At 33.8% G+C, this 13,584-nt stretch overlaps 2 protein-coding genes across 2 annotated transcripts; one reads left to right on the top strand and one right to left on the bottom strand.

Annotated features, from left to right (window-relative positions):
- The first annotated feature begins 380 nt into the window (after positions 1-380).
- Positions 381-3,316, top strand: LOC111884967 (glyceraldehyde-3-phosphate dehydrogenase GAPCP2, chloroplastic). The gene is made up of 14 exons (XM_023881275.3): positions 381-628; positions 736-806; positions 898-965; positions 1,079-1,117; positions 1,263-1,363; positions 1,456-1,568; positions 1,652-1,751; positions 1,841-1,987; positions 2,104-2,164; positions 2,257-2,354; positions 2,427-2,569; positions 2,679-2,762; positions 2,858-2,947; positions 3,072-3,316. The coding sequence occupies exons 1-14, from the start codon at positions 536-538 to the stop codon at positions 3,127-3,129; spliced, it is 1,266 nt and encodes a 421-aa protein (XP_023737043.1). The 5' UTR covers positions 381-535; the 3' UTR covers positions 3,130-3,316.
- A 2,739-nt stretch (positions 3,317-6,055) lies between these two features.
- On the bottom strand, positions 6,056-10,542 carry LOC111884966 (uncharacterized). Its single transcript, XM_023881274.3, has 11 exons — positions 10,270-10,542; positions 9,558-9,619; positions 9,275-9,411; positions 9,112-9,170; positions 8,991-9,014; positions 7,345-7,427; positions 7,195-7,259; positions 6,882-6,931; positions 6,647-6,748; positions 6,486-6,545; positions 6,056-6,380 (listed from the first exon to the last, which is right to left on the bottom strand). The coding sequence occupies exons 1-11, from the start codon at positions 10,270-10,272 to the stop codon at positions 6,264-6,266; spliced, it is 762 nt and encodes a 253-aa protein (XP_023737042.1). The 5' UTR covers positions 10,273-10,542; the 3' UTR covers positions 6,056-6,263.
- Positions 10,543-13,584: the final 3,042 nt, after the last annotated feature.

Raw genomic sequence — 13,584 nt, 5'->3', positions numbered from 1 at the left:
TAAGGTTTTTTTTTTTTTACAAATTTGGTTTGATAATAACTTGAAAACCCTGATATTATTAAAAAAAAGTTTAAACATTAACAAACAGAAATTGTAAAATAAACCTACAAAATAAGACATATATAAAAACTTTTATGTCAAAACCATTTTATTAATTTGTTAAATGAGCAATATTTTCCAAGTCACAAAAATCGTTTATCTGATTATAAAAATTTATAACAACAAAAACACATTCTAGAATTGTCGGGCTTATTTTGTTAAAATTAATTGTATTACCAAATATATTTTATAATAAACACTGCAAAATGCAAAGGGAACACCCATTTTCTTGTTGGACGTGGAGTGTTCGTTTAAACAGTGAGGTCTTCCATCGCCAGCCGCCTGCCCTTTCCACCATTTAAATACTCCCAAAAGGGCTGCTCTTTCAACCCAAAAGCCACATTTTTTTTTATTTCTCTCGCTAGGGTTTTTCTCCTTTTAAGCATACCCCTTTGAAGAACACAACAGAGAGATCTTCTTCTACCAACCCACATTCATGGCTTTCTCATCTCTTCTCAGATCTACAACCCCATCTCCAGTTCTTCAATCCTCCCACCACCAATCGCTTTCCACCCCTACAAGATCGCAGGTTGCATTTCTTTCCTAAACTTTCTTCTCACCACCTTTCTAATTCTTGTCTTGTGGGGTTTTTCCTTTTCCCCTTCTTCTTCCTTATCATCATTTCTCTTCCTGCAGGTATCATCTTTAAAATTTCAATCCACCGTTTTTGGTGCTGCCGTTTCTGGCAACTCTTCGTCGTCTTCACAGTTGAGTTTTGTTTTCGTTTTAAGGTTTTTTCGTCATCTGTTTCCCTTTCTTTTTCCTCGAAATTAATCCCTTTCCACATTAATCACGCAGGAAACCACATGCATGCCGTATCCAGCCAATCAAAGCCACTGCCACTCAGGCACCTCCTGCTGTCTCAAGTAAGAAGTTGTATAAGCGTTCATAGCATGCCTTCTATCTGTGCGATGTTAGGCTGAAGCTACTTTTTTAAAATTTTCCTTTAACAAATTCTACCTGCTTTGATTTTCCGTAGAGACCAGTACCGGAGGGAAGACCAGGGTTGGAATCAATGGTATGCTTTCTCAAAATTCTTAGGTTTTTCACGCTATGTTTCCAGATTTACTTTTGAACAGATACTTCATCAGATAAAATGATGGTCTTAATGTTTCTGCGTATGTTTATCCATGGGTAGAATTTAAAGAACATCAATCTTGCAGGTTTTGGACGAATTGGAAGGTTAGTTTTGAGAATAGCGACATTTAGAGATGATATTGAGGTTGTCGCAGTCAACGACCCTTTTATTGATTCCAAGTACATGGTAAGGGTTTAAGCATATGATGATTTTGTAAAAATTACATCAATTTATCTAAAAGACAACTGTGTGAGATGATTTATGATTCTCCTTTTTAGGCTTACATGTTGAAGTATGATTCTACTCATGGCTTATTTAAAGGAACCATCAAGGTTATTGATGAGTCCACTTTAGAAATCAATGGGAAGCAAATCAAAGTAACCAGCCAAAGGTATATATTTATTTATCCCTTTTGTTATATGTCAATTTACTTTTTTTTTAAGAAAAAATTCCTAATAATCAATTTGTGTTCAGAGATCCAGCCACAATTCCATGGGGTGATTTTGGAGCTGACTATGTTGTAGAATCTTCAGGGGTTTTCACAACACTTGATAAGGCTTCAGCACATAAGAAGGTAAACCATTAAACGTTCTTGGTTTTAAGTTTCAAAAGACGTTTATACCCCTGGTCTGATTTTGTTGGTGTGAATGACTCAATGTGCAGGGTGGTGCTAAGAAGGTGGTGATTTCAGCTCCATCAGCTGATGCACCTATGTTTGTTGTAGGGGTAAATGAGACAACATACAAACCAAACATGGATATTGTATCCAATGCCAGCTGTACTACTAACTGCTTAGCACCTTTAGCCAAGGTACTTGTCTTTTCCTGTATGTATGGATAAAATGGCTGAATGGTTAAGTGCTTAATTCAAAAATAAATAGCTCTTAATGTTTTTTATATATTGCCAATCCTTTTTTATATATATAGGTGGTTCATGAGGAGTTTGGTATCATTGAAGGTTTGATGACAACTGTACACGCAACCACAGGTCTTGACATTTATTTAGACCTTCATTTTTATTCATATTTATGATTTTCATTTAGATTTATTAAATTGTTGTTATATATTATTTGTTTTCAGCTACACAAAAAACCGTTGATGGACCTTCAATGAAGGATTGGCGTGGAGGACGTGGTGCTGCACAAAACATCATCCCCAGTTCCACTGGTGCTGCCAAGGTATTATATTATTTTTTTATATAAAATGAAATTGTAAATTTTTATATTCTTTTTTATAAAATTTTGTTTCAGGCTGTGGGGAAGGTGTTGCCAGAGCTAAACGGAAAGCTTACTGGAATGGCTTTTAGGGTTCCAACAGCGAATGTTTCTGTTGTGGATTTAACTTGTCGACTTGAGAAGAAAGCTTCTTATGAAGATGTGAAAGCCGCTATAAAGTATGGTGTTTTTTATTTTTTTTGAGATGTGAAATGTCTTTTTTACCCTTGTAAGTTGATTCCTATTTTTGATCGGCATTGATGTTTGTTGGTGATTGGAAATTTGAAGGTATGCCTCTGAGGGTCCCATGCAAGGAATTCTCGGGTACACCGATGAAGATGTTGTGTCCAATGATTTCGTTGGTGATTCCAGGTCTTTATTATTATTATTTTTAAATATTTATTTTTCATATTTGAAATTGTTAGCAATCTTTCTCATTTTTACTTTAAAAAAAATATATTTTGTAGGTCAAGTATTTTTGATGCGAAAGCTGGGATAGGGCTAAGCACGTCATTTGTGAAGTTGGTGTCATGGTATGACAACGAATGGGGTTACAGGTACATAAAATCACATCCCCTCTCTTTCTCATTATTTGTTTGTTACGCAAAACATGGAAAATAAAACATGACAGAACAGGTTGTACTGTGTAACACTGATTGATTGATGTGTGTTTGTGTGCAGCAACCGGGTGTTGGACCTGATAGAGCATATGGCGTTGGTGGCAGCAGTTTCCAAGTAGTTAAAATTAAGGAAGGAGTTTTCTTGATTTTTTGTATTAGACACACACCATCTCTTATAGAGTGTTCTTGTTTTGTTTCAGTTTAGTTAATTTGGGATGAAATGGATACAAAGTTTTGAGGAAATAAAATAAAAGATATATAATAATATATGGTTGGCTTTTGCCACCTGGTGTTATTATTTTGGCATTGCTTGTGATATTTTGGTCGCTTTAATCCTTTGGCAAAACAAGATTTGGCTGGTAGATGTGGTCGTTTGGCTAGTTATTAATATTAGGAAATAAAAAATATATAAAATTATAAATTACATGTTTGGATAATCGTAATCCCTAATCCAAACAGCCGTAACAGCCCTCAGGCTTCATGTGGCTTGCACTCATTTAGCCATAGATTTGGTATTTTGGTCCCTCTCCCTCATCTCCCACAATGGTATTTCGTATACTTACAGGAAGGATCCTTCATCCTTGGGTAGTGCATCAAGTTCTGAAAATGCTTACCAAAAGGAAAACATGAGATTTAAACAACACTGTAGTAACACACATCCTATGTGCCTCATGATCGAGTGTTGGTGCCATGACTTGATTCTAGTTAGGGAAGACGGAGTCACAAGCGGTTTGGCTGGTGGGATGTGGGAGAGAAAGATTGATGTGACAGTGAGTTGAATGAGTTTGGAGAGGACTCCCTCCAACCGTATGACAACAAGGTATGGAACTGAAATAGTTTTAGAGCATTACGGGTCTTTGCTTGACCTCCTGGCTAGATCTAGGCTCATTACGCATTACTGGGGCACTAGATGTGTTTTCCAACATGCTAATTAAACCTAATGTGGTGATTTGGAGGAATATAATATTTTTGATGCTTTTTCCAAGAAAAGTGTGGGGACTAAAGTAAGTGGAGAAATTGCAAGAAAAATCATTGGGTGTCAAGAAAGGGGTTAGTTTAGTGATGTTTATATGATTTTATCAAGAGTTTATGCTGTGCCTTGTAAATGGGATGAGGTTGGTTCGGTGTGGAAGATGTTGGTTGATAAGGCTGAAGGGAGTGGACATGCTAAGACTCTCACTAAGGAAGTGCTAAAAGTGCTAAACACCATCTTCTTCAAAATGCTATCAGCCTCGCTGAGGAAGGCTCGCTATGGGCTTAACGACAAGAGAGAGGAGAGAGAAACATGAATATTGTGTTCTTATTGGCTGATTCAAGTTTATATTTTTATTATTTTTTTTTTCTAAAATAAAACTCATTAAACTAACAAACTACATCTCCCTACCTTTTTACATTTTGGATGCTAACACACTTCCAGTCTATGTGGCTTAAAAAAAAATATGATGTGACACAAAAAAATTTGATGTGTTAACATGTTAAGCATGTTGTCACTCCCTTTAGCCTAAAAGTGTTGCCACAGAGTCTGGTTGCAACACTGTTTAGGTATATGCAGTGGGGGAGAAAAATCATTTTGAAATGGCGGAGACAAGCCATTTAAGTGGGGTGTATGGACCCCACTTGAAAGTGTGTCCATTTTATTTAGTACTACACAAACCTTCAAAAACTTCATATTTTACCAAGAGACCCCTTTCCTAGGCACCCACTTATACATAAAATACCCCCTCATTAAATTTTTTTTGCTAAAAAAACCCAAAAATACTTTACACTTTCATAATTTTCCACTTATACATTTTTTGTGTGTAATGTGCCCCAATTAAGTTTCGTTCTGAATCTGTCACTGAGTAGATGGTCTGATGGTGTGAGTCGTGAGTTCTTTGCTGGTGACATGTCATTTTTAGAGTCTATATATTTTAGTGATTAATATTTTTATTGCAGACAAGATCCTCAACATGTCACCTACAAACAACTCTTTATTCATTAGTTGTCATTGATCTCAACTTTGTTCAATAAAATTTTGGTCCTACTAGCTTCTTGTTACTTCTGCATCCATTTAACGACTAGATTTAGTGGTGTCATGTCGATCCCTTAAATTGATGGTGCTTTCATTTAAACCATGTTTTGACATAATCTTACTGTTTTCATATGGACAACGTTTTAATTTGTGAATTCTTTTAGTTGCTACAAGAATGGAGCTTGATTGTTCCTGATGCTTAATGGTTTTTAATTAGCGTGATGTGAACTTATACTTAATGCCTATAATGGTTGATCTCGTTCACAAAAAACCATTATGACCGATTAAGTGTATTTTAAGTGTTTAAGCAAATTTAAGTCATATATATACAAAAAAACCGTAAGTGAGTACATGTATATGCACACGAGATGTAAAGTTTATTTAAAGAAAACAATGTCAAATGGAGTTGATTCATTGTTTTGGAGGAACATGTATATGTAAGAAAATAAATTGATGTTATTTATGTAAAGTGTATGTTCAAAACATTATTGTAAGCAATTTTAGCCAGCATATACAAGTATGTCTTTTCTTTTTTATCATTTTACATATATAATCAGTTTTAGCCAAACACTAAAAAATGTTTTATCAACTTAAAAGTTTTTTTGGCAGCACATAAGTTCCCAAACATTGTTATTAAAATGCTGTTTTTCTACCTAATAAACTATTATTGTAACTGAAATCTAAACATCCCCATAATGTTCTAGTTGTGGCTTAATCTTGTATTTTATTCTCATTATATCAAAATACTCACGGCCTTGTTGAGTCGACCTACAATGGCTACACACAGTCAAGATTAAAAAAAAAAAAAAAAAGTGATTTCATCTGGTGAAATATTGTCGGTTTCCATCTTTGAGAAACTTGAAATCACATCCATAGCATTATAAATAGAAACATCATCGTCTCTCACACATGGGAGAAAAGACTGAAATGCCCTCATGGTTCATAGTATAAGAGTATTGTTAACGGTTGTGGGGAGAGGATACACAGTGAAACATATATAAAGTGCAAGAAAGAGAAAATAAGAAACTGCAAGAAACAATCCAAAATCCAAATAAATTAAGGTGATTTATATGCTGTTCACATATAATTTAATATAACACAAGGTTCAATCATGAATGTCAATAAACCACCCTATTTTCTTTCTGTTTTATACATACGACAATATGTTTTCCCTTCTTAATTCATAATTCATAATTCATAAATCATAAATCATAAATAAATAACAAAAACATGAGACTCACTTCACATGACTCGACCCTTTTCAATTATGCCATTCTCTATCAAATACTCTACAAATTCATCAATTAGATATGGCCAAGCACCTTCAGCATCATAATTCGCCAGTGTGGGGTCCACACTCTGCAAAAAAAACAAATTAATCACCACATAAAATTGATTCCTTTTTTAATCACCACATAAAATAAGTTAAATGGCTATAGATAATAGAATATAGATAGATCTTACTCTTGCAAATTCCAGCAGTTGAGACCAGGTGTCACGAGAAATAGCTTTATTATGGCGTGCCTGAAAAAGTAAAAAAGAAAACAAAAATGCATTTATTTTTATAATATTTTAATTTATATCAAGAGATAAATAATCTTTTTTTTTTTTTTTATTATTATTACCTGTAAGAATTGGCACCAATGATCAACCAATGGCCACTCCTTTTCTTCAAACAACAATTGCCACATTCCTATTGCTGTATCCAATGCCAGAGACTTTTGACCCTGAAATAATCAAATAAATAGTCAACTCAACTTATACAATACATTTATATGTGCATACACATACAAATATTTAAATACACACATACATATAATATATCTATGTAAATGTGTGTGTTTATGGATATTCATATACCTTCTCCTTTGCCCATCCGAATGCAAAAATATAAATCTCCTTGAATTTTTCTGATTTAACAAGACATAAAATATTAGATCAAGAAAATAAGCATAATATGCAACATTTCCAGTAATCTTAGGGGCTGTTTTTTTTTTCCTCATTAAGTGTTGTATAGGTAGTGATGTACTGATTGTCTACGTCTGAAAAGAGTGTTTTTATACATGAGTTATGTTTCTGTTATAGACTGAATAAACCGTTTGCATGAGAACAAATGACCATTTTACCCTTGCATTTCAAAAAAAAAAAAAATCATGAATTTTATGATACATACGATCATCTTTGAGCTCAGAACGCATAAATGGTATCCGTTCACGGAACTTCTCAAGTGAATCTATCCTGTAATGAGAATGTGTATAAATTAATATTCATTTAAACTAATAATCTATGAATTTCACTCTAGAAAAAGAAAGTGTATAAGTACCCAAGGGATTGCAATCCACCAACAAATTCTTGCTTTGTGAATTCACACATGGTAGCAGCCTTCATGTGCCACGAAACAACCAACTGAAGTAGCATCACAAAAATGTGTCAGCAAAATAAGACAAAACTGTAAATTTGGTCCTTGTGGTTTTCAAAAACCTTTGGATGGGGTCCAAAAAGTTTCCGGCTTGCATGGAAGGTCCAAAATCAAGGTTTTTCTGTGTTTTTGGTCCAAAAAAACTTAAAAAGACGATTATACCCTTTTATTTTCTTTTTTGTATTTTTTATAATTATTCTAATGTTATTCTAATTAAAAAATAAAGAAAAAAGGAAAAAAGTATTCCCACCCCACCCAGTTCTCTCTCTCTCTCTCTCTCTCTCTCTCTCTCTCTCTCTCTCTCTCTCTCTCTCTCTCTCTCTTTGTCGAATTCAACTGGGTAAATTAAAAAACCTTTTGAACCCAAGCACCCATAAACACCACCACCACAACCTCCCTGTCGTTCTTGGGGTTGTGTCACCGGGAACCACCCAACTCCACCCCCTTCTTCCTTGGATTACCGATCAACAGTCCCCGCCACCTTATTTCGGCGGTTTCCACCACCATCCTCTTCCTTCCCTCCCTCTCGTTGAGCTCATCGGAAACGAAGCAACAAAAGTAGTCGGAGCAGCCCCTGCCACCATGTCGTCGTTGCTGTGAACCATCGTCGTCTTTAGCTGCTGCTTCCGTCAATCACATCTCCAACCAGCCTCGTCACCCCTTGTAAGTCTGATTCTCCACCTCGTTATTATTGTTCTCCTGTTCAATCAATCAAGAGGATTGATTGTTTAGTTAGTTCCTTACCTACGACGTCTAACAGATGAGGGAGGAAGATGATACAGGAGCCCTAATAGTCGATGTATTTTTTTGGGGGGCAATAGAGGTAGTGATAGTCAAAACCCCATTTGGATTTGGAAGATAGAAGGAGAAAGGTCAGAGGGAAGGAAGCAAAATCGGGTCACCCACAAGTATCTGAATGGAGGACCATTGATGAGTCTATATGGACTTGGGGGAAATCGAAACGGGATCAAATTGCAGCAAGGTTTTTCTTCAATCTTATTTGCAGATGCATAATGACGAAGAAGAAGAATGGTAGAGTCAAAAGAGCGGGTGTGATGGAGAGTACAGGGTTGGGTGGGTGTTTTAAGAGAGAGAGAGAGAGAGAGAGAGAGAGAGAGAGAGAGAGAGATTTTAGTTTTTTTTTTGTTTTTAATTATTTAAATGCCAAAATAAATAAAGAAAATAGAAAAAGAAATGAAAAGGGTAAAATCGTCTTTTCAAATGTATTAGGGACCAAAAATCCAGAAAAACCTTGATTTTGGACCTTCCATGCAAGTCGGAAACTTTTTGGACCCCATCCAAAGATTTTTGAAAACCACAAGGACCAAATTTGCAGTTTTGTCGCAAAATAATGTATTTATTTAATAATATTTTAATAAACTTTTCTTTAAATGTCTTTCTTTACAAAAGGAAAAAAAGTATCTTTATATGTATATATGCATAGTGATGATGCATTAATGCGCCTTTATTTATTTATCGGGTCAACACTTATAGTAAGTTGGTGCTTGTAAATTAATAAACTTATGCTTTAAATATAAACTTTGACATACCATAACAATATCTTGAGGATCCACCTGTCAGAAAGATAACAAGTTATCAGTTTAATATTGTAAAGAATCCATCATTGATTGAATAATTTCAACCTATTAAGCAAATATGTGGTGGAGTTACCTGAAGGTCATTGCAGAGGGTGCTAATACCATCAGCCATAATCATATCAGCATAAGGATCTATAAAGCAAACATAAGAGCACAATTTTTTTTAAAAAAAATAATGAAGTATATTATAAAGAAAAGAAAAAAACAACAATTAAAACGGTTAATAGTTAACTTGCCTTTGTATCTATTGTACATTTCCTCTAAGTGTTTTGTATCTGTGAATGATTTGGGGTGAGGCTGACTGTAGAATACATCAAATGCTCCATCAAGATGCCAATCACTGGCCTTCAAGGATTGAAGAGCAACTTTTTCACTGCATTTAGAAACATGGAAAGGAAACAAGCAATATATAATAATCAATATAAAAAGTTTCCATATAACATGTTAAAAAATGCTGACTTTGTGGAACTGATGACAATATGAACATAAAAAGTTAACCAATTAACACAAGTGTGTCACCTTGCCCCAGTGATTGTCATGAACTGTTGAACCTTGTCGCGATGTCCTCTGCCCAATTTGTTCTTTTGGTAATAATGAAAACACAAAGTTAACAACAAGATCGATAAACAAGGTAACTTTTGATATAAAAATATAGTTGAACATGCAAAATGCAAATAACTAGTTTTGATGTCCACCTATAGAAAAGGGGCGTTTGTTATGGAACTAAGTATATGTATTAAGAGTTAGGTATTGGATTATGAAAGATCAAAACTGTAAAAGGATGGAGGCTCCGACTGATTTTAAGTGTTTTTACACATTGATTATAAAGATTAGGAATATATGTAAGATGATTTCAAGTGAATAAGAAATCAATTGCTTTAACTTTAGAATCAGTAGCAAAGGGTTGATGACCACATTAATGTCCAGTAAAAGGGGTATTAATAAAGATTTAAAGCCAACAATAAGATATTCAATACCAATGGTATATTAGATTCAAAATCACTCTGATTACGGGAAGGAGTACGAAATACTAACTGAGGTAAACCCATATCCAGAAACTTCAATTACGATCAAAGCGTCGGTGATCTACGACCCCGAGGAACTAATTTACGACATCGAAATAATCAGAAGAACTTTTTATTGAGAAATGAAGAGAAAAGAGGCAACCAACGACATAAGTGCAGTGTTGTAAGCTATGCATGAAAGATGATGTGTTTGAACAATGACTAACCATCTTGAGATTGCTGGCGAAACCCTAACCCAATAGCTATCCCGATGATCTGTAGAAGTAATGACACCAATATTAGGGTTTCGTATCCTAGGGTTTATGATTCTCTCTCCGCCACTAAACGCAATAATCTATCTCGCTGATAGAAGCCCCACTGTGTGAGTCTGTCTTCCCCGATTCTCAATTATGAGTGTTTTCTCGTCTACCAGAAGCATCCACGGCTTAAATTCATCCCAAGCACGCACAGTAGCAACGTCGTAGCCTCGTAGGTGTGTTTCGTTTATTAAATTTTTTTTTTTTTTTTTTTTACTTTTACATAAACACACAACTATTGTTATATTTGTTGGAGGGTTGACAAATAAATAAATAATTTAGTGATTTTATTTTGTTCTATATCATATTTCTTTTATTTATTTTTATATTAACAATGTATAATGACAAATCTATCCAATTTTCTTTTATGTCCTGAAATAATATCTATAATTGTGTTGCATACATAACATAAAATAAATGCATAACATAAAATAAAGAAGATGATAAATTTAAAACTCGATAACTAAAATATTATTCAATGTAGAGATCAACGTCAACATTGTTAAGTTATCGGTTCAGATAAAACCATAGTAAAATCATTTGGCTTATAACTCCCCAACAATAATGTGTTTCCATATAAGGACAAAAAACATGAATGTTCTTTGTGATTCCATAAATTTTAATATACTCACAACCATAAAAATATCTAAAAAAATCTTATAAAATTTCCACCACCACCACCATTCCTTTTTGTTATTTCTACAAAACAATGTGTAGATATTTAACAATCTTACAAATCATAAAATATATTTCTACAAAACAATAACAATTCTATATGCAGAAATTCATTTTTTTATGTTGGAAATGAGTAGAAAGAATTAGAAGTACCTTATTATAATGATTGAGTCAAAAGAATATCAATTGGACTTGTAACATGGGTTTCTCGCAAACATTCTTTACTTTATTTCATCCATTTCACTTCACTTCAAAGGAATGGTACATTGCTATTTCTCATAAAAATTATAAGCAATCCTATAAACGTATATATTGTTGCATATAATAACATCCGCCACCACTTAAAAGACAAAACACACCGGCATAAATTTGTAAACATAAATGACACAATTTTGCATAGGAAAACCACCTAGTTGAATTACTTATTACCTTGCCATGTCGCAATCATAAAAAATTGCAAAAAATTAGCAACTTACTTTCAATTCTTTTTATTATGACGTTTTAATTTCAATAAATTTCTTATTAAAGAATTGTATGGCAGTAATTTTTGTTTTAGATTTGACTTAACATTTTATAGGGTATGCATGATCTCCTTCATTCAAAATTAGATTCCTTATTACTGTTTTGCTATTTTTCATTTTAACTTTGTTGTTAGTTGGTTATAACATAGTAATTTCATTTTGGGTTACTACTTTCTTTTAGCTACCGGTCCAAACAAAAGATTTTAGCTTCTTGAATCTTGATCGATCGATTGATTGGATAGACGAACCGAATAGTTAGAGATTCTGCAAGCAAATATCATATAGCCTAACTGACTGCAAATTGATTAAAAGTACATTGTTATAATTTTACAAAGTTGTATCAGTGCTTCAATTTCAGATATCTGCATAAAAGAAAAATATTTTTTATGGGAAAAAGAAATGAATGACAGAGTATATACTTATTCATATATGAATAAACATTCATATATGAATAAACATTCATATATGAATAGGTCATCTCATAGTAAAGAGAGTTTCATCAGAAGACAATCTTGCATATCCTCTTATAAAGACTCTGAGTAGGGTTAAGCATTGTCAACATGCTAGGCGCATTGGTTTGAGAGATGACATTAGTTTTAGTAGTTATGTGATTAGTTTGAAACTTGTAACAGAATAAATGTAAATGATTTTGGTGATTGAATAATAGAGATTATTTATGAGTTTGTTTACTGCCTTTGTCAATTATTTATTCTTATATTTTGTTTTGCTTGTTTTACTTCATAAATAATTTGATTTATTCGAAGTTCCACAGTCGCTCATACTTTAGAAAGTAAGTAATGAATGAAGACTTTTATGAATGGAATTGTAGATTGTCTAAGGATTTTAGACATAACAATTGTGTTGCTACAACGTTTATGAGTACCTAGAAAATGGAGATTTGAGTATTGGACAAACTCACGCTCGGAGAATTACTTCATGGATTATGTCATGAGTAATTTTGAGATGATAATATCTTATATTCTTAAAATGGAGATATATGAATTGTAATTTACAGGTCGGTTGTACATTGGTATCGCGAAAACACATCAGTAACTTGATGTTATGAAACGTAGTGCCATGTACAATTTGGTGAGTAAAGGATACAAAGATATGAGTCAAAGTTTATTCATTCATTTTTCCATGACGGGAAAAGCGATATCTTTGGGCACCTCGGTGATTTGGTGTTGACTTATACTATTAGGCCTAACTAGGTGTAACCACCCAAAAATCAAGGGTAAAATTTTCATTTTTAATTTAGTTAAAACATTGATACCATTTATTTCAAACATTTCAAATCATCGTTAAGTGAGTCATTTATCAGAGTTCATCCCAAAATCATTCATTGCGGAAATCATAGGTGTGTGCACTGCGATCAATCTGAGCTCTTCTTTTCCAAATCGATGATACCTGAAACCAAAACTGTAAAACGTAAGCACAAAGTTTAATGAGTCCCCCAGAGCATACCCCACACACAATCCACATAACACATATCACATTAGCTATACAAGCTATCTCTACCGCATATCATATATCATATTAGCTATACAAGCTATCTCTACCACATATCACATATCATATTAGCTATACAAGCTATCTCTACCACATATCATTAGCTATAAAAGCTATCTCTACCACATAACATTAGTTATAAAAGCTATCTCTACCATTAGTCGTAAAGGCTATCTCTACCCTTAGCCATAAAGGCTATCTCTACCATTAGCCATAAAGGATGTCTCTACCATTATCCATAAATGTTATCTCTACCATTAGCTGTAAAAGCTATCTCTATCACGCATCATTGCATAAATATGCCACACACCACTACATAACAAGTATACAAACTATCATTAAAATGGGTTGGCCTTGGTGTCTTAGACCCATAGGTATGGTAAGAAGACTCACCTCGCACTGTTGAAGTCCCGCGGATAAAACTCTAACTGCTGGTTGACAGGTTCCTAAACTGTTAACATCAAAATGAGACCCAATTAATAATTGGGTTCCAATACATAACCATAATCTACACTTGGGG

This window comes from Lactuca sativa, chromosome 7 (assembly GCF_002870075.4).
Source record: "Lactuca sativa cultivar Salinas chromosome 7, Lsat_Salinas_v11, whole genome shotgun sequence".
Classification (NCBI taxonomy): domain Eukaryota; kingdom Viridiplantae; phylum Streptophyta; class Magnoliopsida; order Asterales; family Asteraceae; genus Lactuca; species Lactuca sativa.
The sequence above is the reverse complement of the archived record's forward strand: the minus strand, read 5'-3'. Positions and strand labels throughout refer to the sequence as shown.